General features: G+C 41.9%; 1 protein-coding gene across 2 annotated transcripts; it reads left to right on the top strand.

The window, feature by feature from the left end:
• Positions 1-957: 957 nt before the first annotated feature.
• Positions 958-14968, top strand: LOC118412348 (CUB and sushi domain-containing protein 1-like). 2 transcript variants are annotated; one of them, XM_035815149.1, is made up of 19 exons: positions 958-1111; positions 4140-4201; positions 4571-4756; positions 5900-6079; positions 6361-6540; positions 6699-6878; positions 7326-7467; positions 7782-8002; positions 8395-8520; positions 8785-9006; positions 9248-9376; positions 9812-9977; positions 10424-10644; positions 11175-11285; positions 11688-11886; positions 12408-12495; positions 13166-13346; positions 13932-14074; positions 14374-14968. In XM_035815149.1, exons 1-19 carry the CDS (start codon positions 1107-1109, stop codon positions 14527-14529), a joined length of 2898 nt encoding a protein of 965 aa, XP_035671042.1. In that variant the 5' UTR covers positions 958-1106; the 3' UTR covers positions 14530-14968. The 2 variants fall into 2 exon arrangements, with proteins under 2 accessions (XP_035671042.1, XP_035671043.1); XM_035815150.1 differs by lacking the exon at positions 6699-6878.
• Positions 14969-16406: the final 1438 nt, after the last annotated feature.

Below are 16406 nucleotides of genomic sequence, written 5' to 3'. Positions count from 1 at the left end.
GGTATATCATACAAAATGGAAACATGTAACGGAAAAGACAACAAAACACACAAGGTGTGACAAAATTATTTTTTTGGTATACAATTCGTTTAGCGAACTCAGATTTTAGGTCACAGGGAGAGCTCATGCGCGACGAGAGGGCCATCGTGGCGGGAAGCAAAGGGGCATTAGTGACAGTATATAATTACCTAGATGTTAAAAACTTTATCGACCAGCCCTCATCATGATCATACTTCCTGGAATATTACTATATACAAGTGCGGATCTCCACATGATTGCCCTTTCACCTTATGGCATATTTGTCACAATGAATAGTCCAACTTTTACGTTTCCTCCCCAACACAATACCAGTTTGACAGGATAATTATCTAATTATCAGGTGAACACATACTCCCCAGTGAATCATGTGCCCAACAGGCACATTTAGGCACACCAGATTGGTAAGCCCATGTGACATCATGTTGTTAGTACGCATGTAGATGTTATGCTCTATTGGAAACAATAGTATTGGACTACTAGTATTCAACATTGTCAACCTTTGCGAATTTCATGTCAAAAACTGAAACCTTTGCAATGAAGATTTACGAAACTCTTACAACATACAGCAGCAGGTGTGCCTTAAATGTCAACGACCCTTATTTAGGTTACGAAAATATTCATTATAAAGACAACACAAAACCGGTTCTCTCAATCTATAGTATTAGTATTAGGACAGCCCCAACAACAGGTATCTGGCAAACTGTTTACAAGTAGTACTTCACGTTCACAAGCTAATTCAAGTCATCAAATAGGCTGTATACATACATATGTGTGAGGTGGGGGTGTTTCTGGTGTGGGGGTCAAATTCTATATATACTTTTTTTTCTTCGTGACATATAATTCGTCACCGCCCAGTTTTCCTTCGGGCTATATGACCGGCTGATCTGCATGATAAAAGGTGACGTACAGAGGAGGCACTTTACAGGGATAAAAGTTAAAACTGGGGTCACTCAGCCCTGTTAAACCCAGTACGCACCCAAATACCAGTTGTGCAAAGTGTCTCTCAGCAGAAAGAAGCAGTCTACTACCTATAGACACACCGTACCTGTTAGAAGAACACAACCAAGATGAGGTAAGTTCATTCTAAACAAGCACATTCTGGGCACCAAATGACATGTTAACAAAAACGTGCTCACTTTTTTGTGATTACACAGGAACAATGTTTCCAACTTCAATCCAAATGTCCTTGGCATTGTTGTTGTTACAACTGGCTGGCTTCATATCTTAACTACGTGTATGTTGCTTAAGATATCAATTGTTTGGTGTTGGTACTATCAATCGTAATTCGTATCGGGCAAAAACGTGATATTCCAAACTCACTTCCTTGTAAGATTGAATTGAATGTACTTATATGTGTGCCTCGGAAGAACATGGTGACTTGGTCGCACGGCAGGTAAATGAACTAAATTTATGAAAATTTTTGTCCCAGTCGTGGATTTACCGTACCGTAATCTACTTGTCTTGTGCCTGAAAATAAAGCTACTATAAACTTTTTAATGGTCGGCTCTGTCAAATCCTCGCCAGAAATCCAACGAGAACAGAATGGGACGACGAATGTGGCCCGGAGCCTTTATCTAGTGTTCCCGCCATGGATTTTCTTCTATGTTGGCATCTCAGCACAGCAGTAGTATTGACAATGTCTGTTTAACACGGGGATAAACCACAGATTATCCCACTATAACTTCGATATAGTTGGTAGCACTTTTGGCTAAGAAGTTGCCAAAGTAGTCCTGGTATGTGTACATGGGAGACATCCACCAATTTGGTCGGATAACCTAGCTACCAACATGACTTTTGCCTTGTTTGTTCTACTAGTAAGAGTCTTGTTTGTGTAGAGCAGTATATGTGGTACTCTGACATATATTGGTGCACGTCTGACTCCTTAGAGCCCGGTCAAAACGTCATTCGATCGTCGTACGATCAACTGAGGGCATTCTTGGGAACGTCGTACATATATGTCGTGCAGAATTCAACTGTCTCGTTGCGGAAAAGGCAGTGTTAGATTTTTGTCAGTGGGTGGTTTTGTTACAGTTCGCTAGAAATTTCTACGGCATCGAAATCGAATTGAACGATTGGTTGTAAACTGGCGGTCTCCCTACAGGTAGATGTATCTTTGGTAAGCCGAAGTTTCTATCTATAGATCGCCATGAGTCAAACGTCTGTCAATGCAAGTGGCACTACCAGTCACTGAACTTTACACACCTTAACTGGTGACATCACTCTATCTAAAAATACAGTTTTGGTAGATGCGATGCGCGATGCTGGTTTACCTTTCATGGGTGTATCATCAAAGTAACCTTCCCTTCGAAAATTTTTTTTAAAACCGAGCTTCAAAATCTGCCTCATTTCGAGAAATTATATTCTTTATAGGATCATTACAAGATATAGTCCTAGCTTGTCTTTGTAAGCTTTAAACTCGTGGTGACTTACAGACTTTGCGGACCGCCCTTACTCACTACTTAATTCGTGTTTCGTGTATTTCACACATATTGATGATGTTATGATATACTAAAGGACAGTGTGATCAATGTGATGTATTATAGCGTGTGGATAAATACAGAGTACTGCATAGCTTTACTAACAGCGAGGGTTCTACTCGTATGAATATCGTTACTTTGAATTTCTATTGTAAACATGTCCAGTCAACCCTCATAATGGTGTTCAACATTTAGGACGTTTTAGGTATATAAAACATCTATCCCCCTGGACAACAAAATGTTATGTGAGTATCTATCAACTAATCATCGACAGACACACCCAGTTCCCGCCAAACAAACCAGTCATAATTGACGCACTCTCGTTTTTTCCTTGTAGTCGTTTCCGTGTTTGTGTTGTATTTCATTCTGCACCTACGTGACTAATCTCCATGCAGATGTTGGTAGTCAAAATCGTTCCGATAATTGCTAGATAGCTTTACCTTTTTCCTGCACGTCTGGTATTACTAGTTTTGATTTCCATGGCGACTCTTGACGTCACCAGCAATTTAAGACAACTGAAACCTCCTACTGCGATAGACAGACTCTTCAACATTTCGCGTGACTTGTGAGTCGTGACTTAGGACAATCGGTATATATGTGGATATATATAGTTTGACCGACATTACAAATAAATATCAAATTATATTTGTAGTAAACAGGAAATGTAAAGGAAGCCACATGTCCTTTCTAAAGCCGTAGGGGTGGTACTAAAAGGTGGAGCCCATCCCTCTCCTCCCACCGCCTTTTACCTTTTACCCCAACCGAAGTCAGGTACCCATTTGTACACCTGGGTGGAGTGAGAAAAGTCGTGTAAAACATCAGGCACATCATTGACTGCATGTCAGGAAATTAGAATCCAGTTCTTCTGGGTCAAATCCTCAAAAGACGCCCCAACATAAAGACGTCATAAAACCCACCCCTAAATCATTTCCACCGGAAATTACTTTGCATGGGATTTGGACGCCATTTGGTAGAAAGAACACATTTAGTAAGTGTAAAGGTTAGATGTATGTTACAAAGAAATGTGCAAGAATATATCACTGTCTTTGAAACATAAAATTTCGGCGTCGATGTAGGTTAGACATCCAGATAATAAGATACGCCAAAAAGAAGTTACTCAAGCAACTGGATATGGTTTTGGAAAGCGGCCTGCAAAACCATATCCAGTTGCTTGAGTCACTCCTTTTTGGCGTACAATATCTTTCTACATTAACTTTGTAACTTACGCTACTTCCTTTGTCCATTTTCAATAGGACTTTAGAGAATGGTATCGGAGGCGCATCGAGTCGTAGTGTTATTGATTTTATGTTTGAGTAACACGTACATTCCGAGAAAGCAGTAGACTCTTCACATATTACAGACATTACAGGTTGTCTAGAGACTCGTAAAGTAAGGAGAACGGCCAAAATGAACGGACTTGAGTCATGTAGCAGTTTCTATCATGTATTTTGTATGTATGTAAATTGTGTATAACTTATAGGACTTATAAAGACTCTAAACGATGTAAACTGTATCTCTGTTATATACTTTGTCTGACCCTTGCAGGCCGATTTGAGCTTTCATGAATAAATAAAGTTTCAAACAGACAAACTAATCAGTATCGTGTGTGTCTGTGTGCTGCAGGGCAGGCGATGTTCTCCTCGTCTTGGCCACACTGACTTCAGTCGAGTTATCATACACACAACGTGAGTTCACACACATATTCGGCTATTTTGAAGACTATGTACTAGTACAGTAATAGTATTCTTTGTACATTAAATTTCGTAGCTGTAAACATCTTGTATGTTCCATGAAATACTGACAGATGGACGAAAATTTACTGCATACTTGTTTTCGTATTTTCAAAAAATGTAACCGTTCTTCGAATCTGAATCTGTATCTGTGATACTCTATTTTACCAAGTATGTAAATTTAGTACATCCAATTTTACATAACTTAGATTGTAACGTTTCATCACTTTGCAAGGAGTAAATGTCTGTATCTCCACCGTGTAAATATGCTCATCAATCCACACATTTGTTGACATTTACTAACGATACAATATGTCCTACCAGAAACGTGTGGCGAAATCACCTTAACCAACACGGTTCGCAGCGGGTGTGAGGCGCCATTTGAGTTGGGTGAGACTTGCCATTTCCAGTGCCGGACAGGCTGCGTGAGGCGGAGGGGACGCCATAACCTCACCTGCAGGAACAGACGGAAGGGCCCCAGATGGGCCGGGAGGCGACTGAGCTGTTCATGTAAGCGGATTTGAATATTTTACACATTATTTCCGTACAATATCATAAAGCACTCACCATATATGATATAAGTTCCAAAGCTGGGTCAGAGGAATGACTGAAAGCAAGTTGGTGGGTGTTTTACAATTGTGTGCGGAAATAACGTGTCAATAAATTCATCAATTATATTGTATACGATTACCATCACAGACGACACATGCGAAGATTTGACTTTATCACAAACTAAATATAGAAGCCGGAAGATATTCTAAAATTCCCCGTGACCAGAGGTTTTGTCCATTCTGCCCAAATGAGATCGAAGACGAACGTCACTTTGTTATGGATTGTTCTCAATATGATGACAAACGCACAGAGCTGTTCACATTACTTTCCGCTCGCTCTAAAGACTTTGCTACTCTCTGTTCGATAGATAAATTCAAGTACATTCTGGGAGGCGAAAATCCACATTGTGTACAAGTAGGCAAATATATTCACGATTGTTTATACCGTAGAACCAATAGTGTAAATGACATGCTAGACCCTTTATGTTGATGTATCCATACCTATAGATATCCATATATATGTGTTTAGTTGTACTGTAAGTAGTTGTTATTCATGTAGATCTTACGAAAGTCGCTGTACTTTTGTCGTTGTCAATAAAGATTGTCTTCAGATGCTCATGCGACAACTTTCACAGTGCAAAAAAATACATTAGAAAATTGGGCAAATTGATGTGTCATCAAAAGAAAAGATATTGAAATCCACCTGTGACTCGATTGCAACACATATTTACTCATGTTAGCCTTTCTTTCTTCGTATTAAAGTAGACTTTTCAGATTTGATTTCTATTTCTGTTGTGATGCACTTTTCGCTGCGACAATAAAGTTTATGTCTGAAAAGTCAGAATCCGTCTAGACACTGCACAATATTATTGAAACGTCAGATCTGTCTCTCACCGCACCAAACGTATAATTATCGTGAGGTACCTGAAAACACGTCACAATACAGACCTGCGAAACTGATGGCCCCGTTCTTTGTTAATGATGATATAGAAGCAGAATTGTTGTTATCTGTGCCATGGGTATACAAAAGCGTCGTTTTTTATGCTAACAATGCCTCGACAATGACAGAGACACAACGTGATCACCCAGTCGTTGTGTTTAGGCACTCCCTGTGGCAGCATGCCAGCCGTACCTAACACCAGCGTCACCGGTTGTGCATCACCGTACTCTGCTGGAGAAACCTGCACCTATCAATGTAACGCGGGGTTCGTCGCAGACGGAGGGGATGCCAATAGGACCTGTATCAATGGACGGTGGGGCGGCAGAAACCTGATCTGCAGCAGTGAGTTGTTTACTAATTTCTGTCGGAGTTTGTGCTATTTTCAAAGTGCTTGTGCCCGTGAGGAAGGATGGTGACTGCTGTACAAAAATGATGAGAAAATGAATAGTTTTTAGGGATCCTGGACTGTTTCTTTTTGATGATTGAACCGCTTTTACCATTCAGTAGTTTGACTTTTGGGGCTACCAAAAGCCTAGCTTAAGTAGCTTAAAACTTCTCTGACACATCGGAAGATTTAAGTTTATAAAAGTGATTCTATATAATAACACCTAACCATTTTACAGGCAATGGCTGTCCCTCTCGACCGACCGTAGCCGATACAGTCGTCACAGGCTGCACGCCCCCTTACGATGCGGAGGAGACCTGCACGTACCAGTGCAGCTCAGGGTTCAGGAGTGCTGGCGGCGACAACACAAGGACGTGCAGGGATGGTGACTGGACTGGGACAGACCTCGTCTGCGAGAGTAAGTTCTTTCCAGTCTTGGGTTTGGGGATGGCGGGGGTGTGGGCTACCAAAAGCCCAACTTAATTAGTTAAAAACTTCTCTGACTCATGGAAAAAATGGAAATATTCAAGCTTTAAAAGTAATTCTAAAAAATGATAATACTTAACCATTTTGTAGGCAATGGCTGTCCCTCTCGACCGACCGTAGCCGATACAGTCGTCACAGGCTGCACGCCCCCTTACGATGCGGAGGAGACCTGCACGTACCAGTGCAGCTCAGGGTTCGAGAGTGCTGGCGGCGACAACAGAAGGACGTGCAGGGATGGTGACTGGACTGGGACAGACCTCGTCTGCGAGAGTAAGTTGTTTCCACTCCCCCTATTGGAAAGAAATGACGCCATATTCCATTCGGGACCAAAATGGCCCCCTGCATGACGTCAAAATTCAGCATGGCGGCTCTTACGGACGCCGACGAAAACAAGATAGGTGTTTTGTTTCTGATAACAATTGATAACGAATCCAAGTAACGTGTTGAAGCTGATAAAAGCAAATCCTAACACAGACGATATGTTAAATACCTTACGCGAGTAATCTTTTTATACTTTCTCTACTTCGGTCGGGAATAGAAACGGGTACCTGACTTCAGTCGGGAGGTAAAGGGCGGTAGGAGGAGAGGGATGGGCTCCGCATTCCAATACCTTTCCCCTTGACATATTGGATCAATAAACCACTGCCCCTAAGGCCTCAAGAAAGGCTATTGGGCTACCTTTAATTATCATAACCTACGTTTTTAATGTGTTTACAGGACAGGCGGTCTGTGAAAGTACAACAATGCTGTCTGGTGTCTCTGGTGCCTTCACGAGTCCGGGATATCCCAATAACTATCAAAACAACCAGCAGTGTTCCTGGAAGATAACAGTAGCTCCTGAGAAGATCGTTGCAATCAGGTAAGAAAATTTCCCCTCAGTCTGCTTATTCCCTTGACTGTTGGAGGGCAAGGTGGCGATTTAACTCCATTGCCGTTTCTCTCTTGCTGTAGTTAGCCTTTCGGGCAGGTTTGGTGGTATGAAAATTCGCCCCACTTAAACCGAATCTTCTGTAATACAGACGTTTTTACTTTACTTTGCTGCACTGCACCCAAGCCACCTTCGGTCAGTCACTCGTATGCCAACTTTTAACCGAGACCAGTTCTTACTACGAGGTGAATGATGAAATATCAATTGTCATCATCGCTATTTTGCTTTTTCTTCTTTCTTCACAGCTTTACGGCTATGGACATCGAAAACCACCATCGGTGCGGTTATGACGCCCTCGTTGTGTACGACGGCCCGACCTCGGCCTTCCCGGAGGCAGGGAGACGGTGCGGCAGCAATAAAGACCAGATTCTCACCACCGGCCATGAGGTATTCCTGACCCTCACATCGGACGGCTCCATCACGGGATCCGGGTTCAGCGCGTCCTTCAGGGCCGAGGATCCGCCCAGTAAGAACTCTCTGTATACATCAAATATATACCTCAGCTGTGTAATAATCGTAGTTTGTCGATGGTTAGATAAGTTCTCAATCTAAAAGAAATGGACGAAGGAAATTACGAAAAAATGAAAGGTGCCAAGATGAAGAAAAATTGTACTTGCTTTTATCTTAGTGTCTTGCCTAATTGCCCTGTTGGTCTTTAGTCAATCTCGATTCAAGTACACTCGCGACTTGAAATGATTTGCTTTATCTGTGCCCTTAAGCTGTGTTAGGGATGGGGAAAGGTAATGCACCAAATGGAAAGGGCAATGCACCAAACATTTGCAACTGAGTTGCAACTGAGAAGGCTATTTTGCAGCGGGAACATTTTTACAAGATTGTATATGTTCATTTCATGTCCAGCTATAGCACCAACCTGCAGTCCCGGCCAGTTCTCGTGTCTGAACGGAAATTGCATCAGCAATAACGTACGCTGTGACGGAAATGACGATTGCGGAGACGGAAGTGACGAAAAAGCCGAACGGTGTCGTGAGTGTTTCAGCACTGTAACTTTTTGATTTCGATCATTTCTGACTTGTTTGGCAGTAGGGTTTGGGTATCTGTCAACAAGATCAGTCGTCACTTGGTGTCTGGGCCAAAAATACTGTATAAACTGGCAGTATGAATATCAATTTCATTTTTTTATTTCTTTCGGATGGGAAAACTGGAAAAGATGCGCACAGAATAAGCTGTAGCCATACAACTGTTTGGATAAGAAATTAGCTCAAATACGTATTTCGTATGTTTGTCCAGAGTCAGGATGTGGCAGCCCGGGCTTCATACGAGGTGTCTCTGGCTCTTTCACTTCGATGAATCATCCGAGTCAGTACTCCAACAACGCGAACTGCGAGTGGACCATTACCGTCAGCGACACCAAGGCCGTCCAGCTGACCTTTGACACCTTCGCCTTGGAGGGAACTCCCCCGGGATGTTCTTACGACAGAGTCGACATCATTGAGAATGGCGAACGAGTTGGTAAGCACGTTTTACGGCTACGTGCATTCTGCTGTTCTCATACTTAAAAAAACAATCACAAGTTTGTTCAGAGTACAAACACTGCCATATTTGACTGTAAATGTTGTTATGTTTAACATTTTGAGGAAAGGTTTCGTCATTTAGCCAAATTCTTTTCAACATGATAACCGTTCACCACACCGATGTTTGACGTACGCTGCTTGTAGGTTAATGTTTTTGTATCGTTTGTTTGTTTTGTTAGCAAGAGGTTGCGGTAATGCTGCGCCTGGCTACGTCTCTACCACCAATCAAATAAGGGTATTGTTCAGATCTGATGGGTCCGTCACTGGCACAGGATTTCTGGCAAGATTCAGGGAGGTTGAACCGTCAGGTAAAAAAGCGCTTGTTCATTTTATAAACGATTTGCTAAGTAATAGCAATGAGATGTTGGCTTAGCTTCACAACAGACTTGAATGAACCAACTCGAGTACTCGTAGTAGATCTGGGCTTGAATTTGATGTTTTAGTGTGGCTATTTACTCACCGATTCTAAATTTAGATTTATAGATAGAGGTAAACCGTAAAGTATTTCTGCACCAATATCCAAACTTGTCTCATGCAATATGTTACTCAGTGACAAAATCCAACGACAGACGTTTCATGCAAAAGTTTTTTGTATACAACAACGTGTATTGTCTAACACCAAGTATTATGTGTAATTCTAACTGATTCTATTAAGAATTGCAGGTAGGGGTCGCTGTAACAGATGCGGTTCTAAACCAGCAACCGTTGTTAACACCGAATCGATGTTGTTTTTTACCTCTCAGCGACCCTCCCCCCTCCTCCCCCTCCTCCGGCAGGGTGCGGAAACCCCACTGCCCTGCCAGGCGACTCGGGCTCTTTCACCTCCCCAGGCTACCCGAGCCGTTACCCCAACAATGCCGAGTGCTCCTGGACAATCTCTGTTACCCCAGGAAAAATCGTCGTCATCAGGTATGCAAGTAAACATCGTCGTGATGTTGAAAAAAAAAATCAATGTGCATCAGTTTAACTGGCTAAACCGAAAACTGTATTGCCCTACGAGCGTCTGCCGCTTGGCCTTGTTGTGTGGCAGACTGTGTATTACTGCGAGAATGCATAGCAATGTGGGCAATGTGTATTACTGCGAGAATGCATACTTTCTTTTTATTCTATTTCAATGATCTTTCCTTTATGCATTCTACTTTTCACATCTGTATGTTCGCTTTACTCACACTGAAAAGATGTTCGGATTCTGTACAAACACTTAATCTACTTAAAGTAAAATAATCTCATTGAAGGTGTGAACTGTTTGGTTGAGTTTGTTGTTTATTACATCTTATTATCCTTCCGACATACAATGAATAGATGTGCAGTCCACTGAGCATTTTCAGACGTTCAAAGTGTTCTGTTGTCCACAGATTTGCATCGTTCAGTTTGGAGGCGTCGGGATCATGCAACTACGATGCCCTGACGTTATATGACGGAACAGACAGAAATGCCCCGGAAGTCAAGAAGTTATGTGGTACACACTCTCGCGAGATCGCCACGACCGGAAGTGACGCATTCCTGCTCTTCACATCGGACGGATCCGTGACGCAGTCCGGCTTTTCCGCAACCTACACCGCCGAGGACCCACCGCGTGAGTTATCGTTCGCCACTTACGGCCCCTTTCCACTCTCATACTAAGACAAAGAACGAATCATTTTAAGATTAGTGGGTTTCGTTGTCTTTTACAATTGGGATATGTGGCATATAAGGCATTATGTAATAGACAACAAAACACACAAAGGATCACAAAGATCGAAACATTTTGTGTGTTTTCTTGTCTTTTACATAATTCTTTGTATACATCATATTCCAGTTGTAAAACTACGAGCACGAGCCACACACGTTCAGTTTTGGTCCCTCCTGGATCACCGTCCAGAGAAAGGGGCCTTATTAGTATCATCAGCAAGTTGTGAATCAACACTGGGCACCACACAATGTCGTCCCTTAATGTACATAACTTTTCTAGTTATTAGATGAAAGTAAAGCTCGGAAAAAGAATATTCTTGGCTCATAAAAATATTCTCTTCAGACTGTCTGCATACTTACATTTCAACAGGTGTAAATCATATTTATCATATCGACGTTTGCAAATTTTTATTCCTGATTGTCTTTTTCGAACAGCGACGTGTTCTCCTGTGGAGTTTACCTGCTTTGATGGGACCTGCGTCAGCAACGGGGCCACGTGCGACGGACGTAAAGACTGTGCGGACGGAAGTGACGAGTTTGGGTGCAGTACGTTTTGGTCTACTATTTACTGTTGCACTTAGTTAGAAGAATGTCGCGGTATCACGTGGTAACACGCCGGAGTGTGTGTTAGAATCTCATGAGGCAGGACGAAGATTGCTAGTCCGAAAGAGTTTCTGATTGTTTTTGCAAGAACTGTGAGAGTCGTATTGGACTGTGTATAATTGGATGTTAGAATCCCATTGAGGCGAGAGAAAATTTGCTGGCTCCGAAGGAGTTTTCAGATTGAATGTTTCTGCAAGGATTGTAACGGTTAGAGTTGTGTGATCTTCTGTTTGATAATAATGCATATTTTCTCAACTTGTGATGTCGTTATGTAAAGATGTTTGCCATTGTTTGGAAATCTTGTGAAAACCAGACAAGTAAAGTCCAATATTTGTGTCATGTCAGTCAACCCGGGTGCATCCTGTGGAGCTCCGCCCATTCACCCTGTGTTCCCGCCGCTGAACCGGATCGTGGGCGGCGAAGGTGCCGTGTCCAGCAGCTGGCCGTGGCAGGCATCTCTCCAGACGTCCGCTGGTCACCGCTGCGGCGGGACGCTGATCACTCCAGACTGGGTGGTCACCGCTGCACACTGTGTGGACGACAAGTAAGACCACAGTTAGATATAAAGGCACTTAGATGTACAGGCATAATCAACGAGATATCAAAGTAGGCGGTTCCGCAACAACCTTAACAAGCCACTACGGATGCTAATATCTAATAATTCCAAGGTGTTATCTAGACATACCCACATACCAAATATTGATACAGTCCATCCAGGCTTCTAGAGTTAAACTGTCCATCAACAAATAAACATACATACAAACACACAATAATAAAATAAACATACAATAACTTTCTTAGTATGAGTAGGTAATAAGAAGGTCGCAAGAAATGTGGCAGAACGGCGCACATGCTAAAGCAGAGAAAAGGGCGCTGTTGCTGGCTCTGACAGGCCATGTATCATGCTATGATATCCTAAAATTCGTACGTAGCGTTGACACTTGTTCAGTGCGTCACCTTGGGTCATTTGTAGATTTTTCGACCAATGTCGGAAAAACAAATCACAAGGCTATGAGAACAGCTCATGTGGATAGTACGATGATGTAAAACCTTTGTTTCTTGCAGTACCAACCCGGGTCGCTATACTATCGTCCTGGGCAAGCACCACACCTACAGCAGCGATGAGACCGAGCAACGCTTCAGCCTCTCACGGGTAACGCGTCTAACACGTATAACGGTGCATAATCCTTAAAAGTTAGAACTGCCACAGGACGGTCTGTTCCTCCCTGTAATGTGAGTTTTTTTCTTTAAACGTCTGATGCATCTAACGAGCTCAGATGCATCTGACAGCCCGGCAAACATCATTAGGCTGTGCTGATATGATTATATGATGGCATCCTGTGGGAATCATCAAAATTGGTGCGAGGTTGCGAAAAAATGTTAACGTTAGGAAAAAGTTGTTTTCAAGAGATCTAAGTGGTAAGGAATATTGAATAAATAACTTAACACACAGAGTGTGGCATGCTGAACAATAGATTCTTTAATTATTTACGGCATTTCGTGCTCATTTTCCAGCTGCTCTGTACGAGATACAGTATGCATGGTCGAAACGTTTTTTTTCAAACAGCCGAAATTGATGCGCACAGATTCATCCATATGATCAAATCAGCATGGCCTTATATGCTCTCATTCATCTCTTTTGCACAGTAGCCTGGGTGCAATCCCAGTTAGCTTTTCGCGCCACATTCCCCGGTGGTAAGGGGGTATGGGAGACATCTCAATCTATTCAATCTTTAGCGTGTGTTTGTAGTGCGTAGGTAAAACATTATTGTCCACATGTGTTGTTCGTAACAAAAAATACTATTTCCATTGACTTACCTCAGCTGATCATGCACGAGAACTACGCCTCCAGCCCGGTCCCCAACAAGGATATCGCCCTGTTGAAGCTGTCCCAACCCGCCACCATAAACCAGTACGTGCGGACAGCGTGTCTGCCGCAGGACGCAGAGGACAACCCTACACCAGGAACCATGTGTGTCATCACAGGATGGGGAAACACCCAGGGTGAGGCAGTGAGATTATACGCTTACAGAATCCAGAAAGACATTATGCCCTGGGGTAAATTTCATTCTAGTCTGGATTATAGCAGGGTATAATTTGTTAACCGGGGTTGCTACAACCAAGGACGTTATATCTGATATAACGTCCTTGCTACAACTGAGTCGATGAATTATGTGTTACACAAGCTAGTATAATATATCACAGCAGTACATATGTCATACCATATTATGCCTCAAGTACGCAGTGACGTTAACATAAACTGATTTAGATGTCGTGGACAGAATCACTATAAACGCCTTTTCTGTCTTAACCAGTACAATGTACATGTAACTGCCGTATGAGTTCTTAGATTTCCTGCCAGTAATTCAGTGCTCAGATCTTCCCTCAATCTTATTATTTTGTAATGTCGAGATATCTAAGATTGATACAGCAGTCAGTTGCTGTTGCATGAATGGCATCTTAAAAATGTAATATGTGTGCCGACGTAGATCATCACGACAACAGTTCAAACCACAACGATAGGAATGCAGTTATGTTAATGAAGTCATGTAATTTGTCGTAAATGTGAAATAAACCACTGCCTTGCAGGTACTGGAGACGACGACGTTTTGAAGCAAGCTCGCGTGCCGGTGGTCAGCAACGCGGCCTGTAGAAATGCCTACAGCGGCAGGCAGATCTCTAACTTCATGATGTGTGCAGGCCACCCAGAAGGAGGCCATGACACTTGTCAGGTACGGATATGCCTTTCACATCCGGGGCAATGTAAAATAAAGGTCGTCATAAAGAGACATCATAAAGGGACATAGTTCCACAATTTTTTTAAAATTAGAAATACATATTGCAGAAATGTCCTTCAAGATTCCACCATTAGTAACTTTGAAAATGGCTGTAATACTTAATATGTTTTATGGCGTGCTAAGTCACCATAAAAACGTAATTATTACACGTAACTAAAAATGTAAGTACACTTCTTGCTTAGATGTTTGATATTCCAAAGTGGTTTTACGAACACGTTACGATGTCGTTGCAGGGTGACTCCGGCGGCCCGCTGGTGTGTTCCCGCAGAGGGACCTGGGTACTGGACGGCGTGACCAGCTGGGGGGAGGGCTGTGCCGTGCCGGGGTACCCCGGGGTTTACGCCAGCGTCAGCTCGCTCCTCGACTGGATCAACCAGAAGATCGAATAGACTAGAACTACTAGAATCTTTCTGTCAAGATCAGCTGGACCTCCTATGGTTGGATAGCGCAGCTGGCAAATTACCCCCCCCCCCCGTATATTAATTTTCTAAAATAGCAGTCACGTGTGCTGCCCGCCATGTTTGATGGTTAAACCAGGAAGTTGCCAGGTTATAACGTGGATGTAAATGTGTTATTGTAGGTGCACATGGCTGAAGATACACATGATTGCTGTTACACATACACATGCAACACACATGCAAATTCTATGTGTCTGATTACTTCAGGTTCAGCCAACCAACATGGCGGTTGTAACATCACGTGTAAACACCATATAGTTACTGTTTCTCATCATATATTTAGATGAAATATCATTGTCATGTTTTACGTTGTGATATGGCTGATGTAACTGTTATATACGTGTATGTATGTATATATATATATATATATATATATATATATATATATATATATATATATTGTTTTAATCATATATATATTGTTTGAAAAACTAACTGGGTAATCTTTGACAAGTACATGCAGTAAGAATTATAAAGCAAAATAAGGTCGAAGTTGGTGTTTTAATCTGATTTCTTTTATTGTTGTTACCTCCATGAAATGTCATGGAGGTTATATTTTACCCAGCGTTTGTGTGTGTGTGTGTCTGTCTGTCTGTCTGTCAACAAGATAACTCAAGAACGGCTGGATGGATTAGTTTCATACTTGGTGTGTTGGTGGGGTGCGATGAAAGCTAGAAGTGATTAGATTTTGGGCCCCCTAGCGGCTTCCCTTGGTACTGCAGCGCAACTTCCGGTTTTGCTATCTCGTGTTCTGAACACGCCATGGTCACGATTTTTTAGTGTTAGATAGCTCTTGTGCTCAGGAATAAGTGACATAAGTTTTGGCCCCCTACCGACTAGGTGTGGGATAGCAGGGGCATTTTTGTCAAAAACTTCTGAAGAGGATAACTCAAGAAGGGAACAATGGATTTTCATGATTTTTGGTATATAGGTACCTTAGACAATGTTGTACAAGATAAGATACCAATTATGCAAAATAGGAGTAAATTTGCATAATTAATGAGAATATTCTATCATGGCAGTTTTTTCAATGTATCTCTTGTCCCGGACATGACATAGTCTTGACATTTGGGTGGTAGATAGCTTGCAGTGACATGACAAAGTGGGGCAGATTTCAGCCCCCTTACATGTAATTTCGGAACTGCAGGGGCGTTTTTGTCAAGACATTCAAAGTGGATAACTGCAGAAAGGATTGACGGATTGGCATCATTTTAGGGGTGCAGGTAGCTTAGGCAAAGGTGTTCATAATGATATACATGTTATGCAAATGAGGACCTTATTTGCATAATTAATGAGGAAATTGTATAATACCATTATTACTAATAACTGGACTTCAATAAATGTAACACTTATTAATTATGATAGATGGAATATAAGCAGATACCAAATATGGTAATGAGGAACTTATTTGCATAATCTATGTACAAATTACAAAGCCGCTTTAAGTCTAATGATTGGAATTTTATACTTGTGACATGTGTACGTTAGTCAATGATGAACAACAACACGCATAAATTATGTTAATGTATTAGTCAATTGCATGAAATTTACAAAAGCTCTAAATTTTCATGGAGGTATGAGGTCGCCAAACTCTAGTTGATGATTCTATCTATTAGGTTTAGCATAAATACAATGAACTACAAATACGGCTGAGACTATAAGGAGATTTTATCGATTGACCCTGGGGTCAAATGTGATGTTTCTTTTATGTTTCTCGGCGTTTGCGCTGAACAGCCTTTCTTCCATGGTTATAAAGCAAACCCTTGTGAGGAAAAAAACATATATGTACTTTATAAGTACTTTATAGC

This window comes from Branchiostoma floridae, chromosome 3, assembly GCF_000003815.2.
Source record: "Branchiostoma floridae strain S238N-H82 chromosome 3, Bfl_VNyyK, whole genome shotgun sequence".
NCBI classification, from domain to species: Eukaryota; Metazoa; Chordata; class Leptocardii; order Amphioxiformes; family Branchiostomatidae; genus Branchiostoma; species Branchiostoma floridae.
Note: the sequence above shows the minus strand (reverse complement) of the source record. Positions and strands in the feature narration are given on the sequence as shown.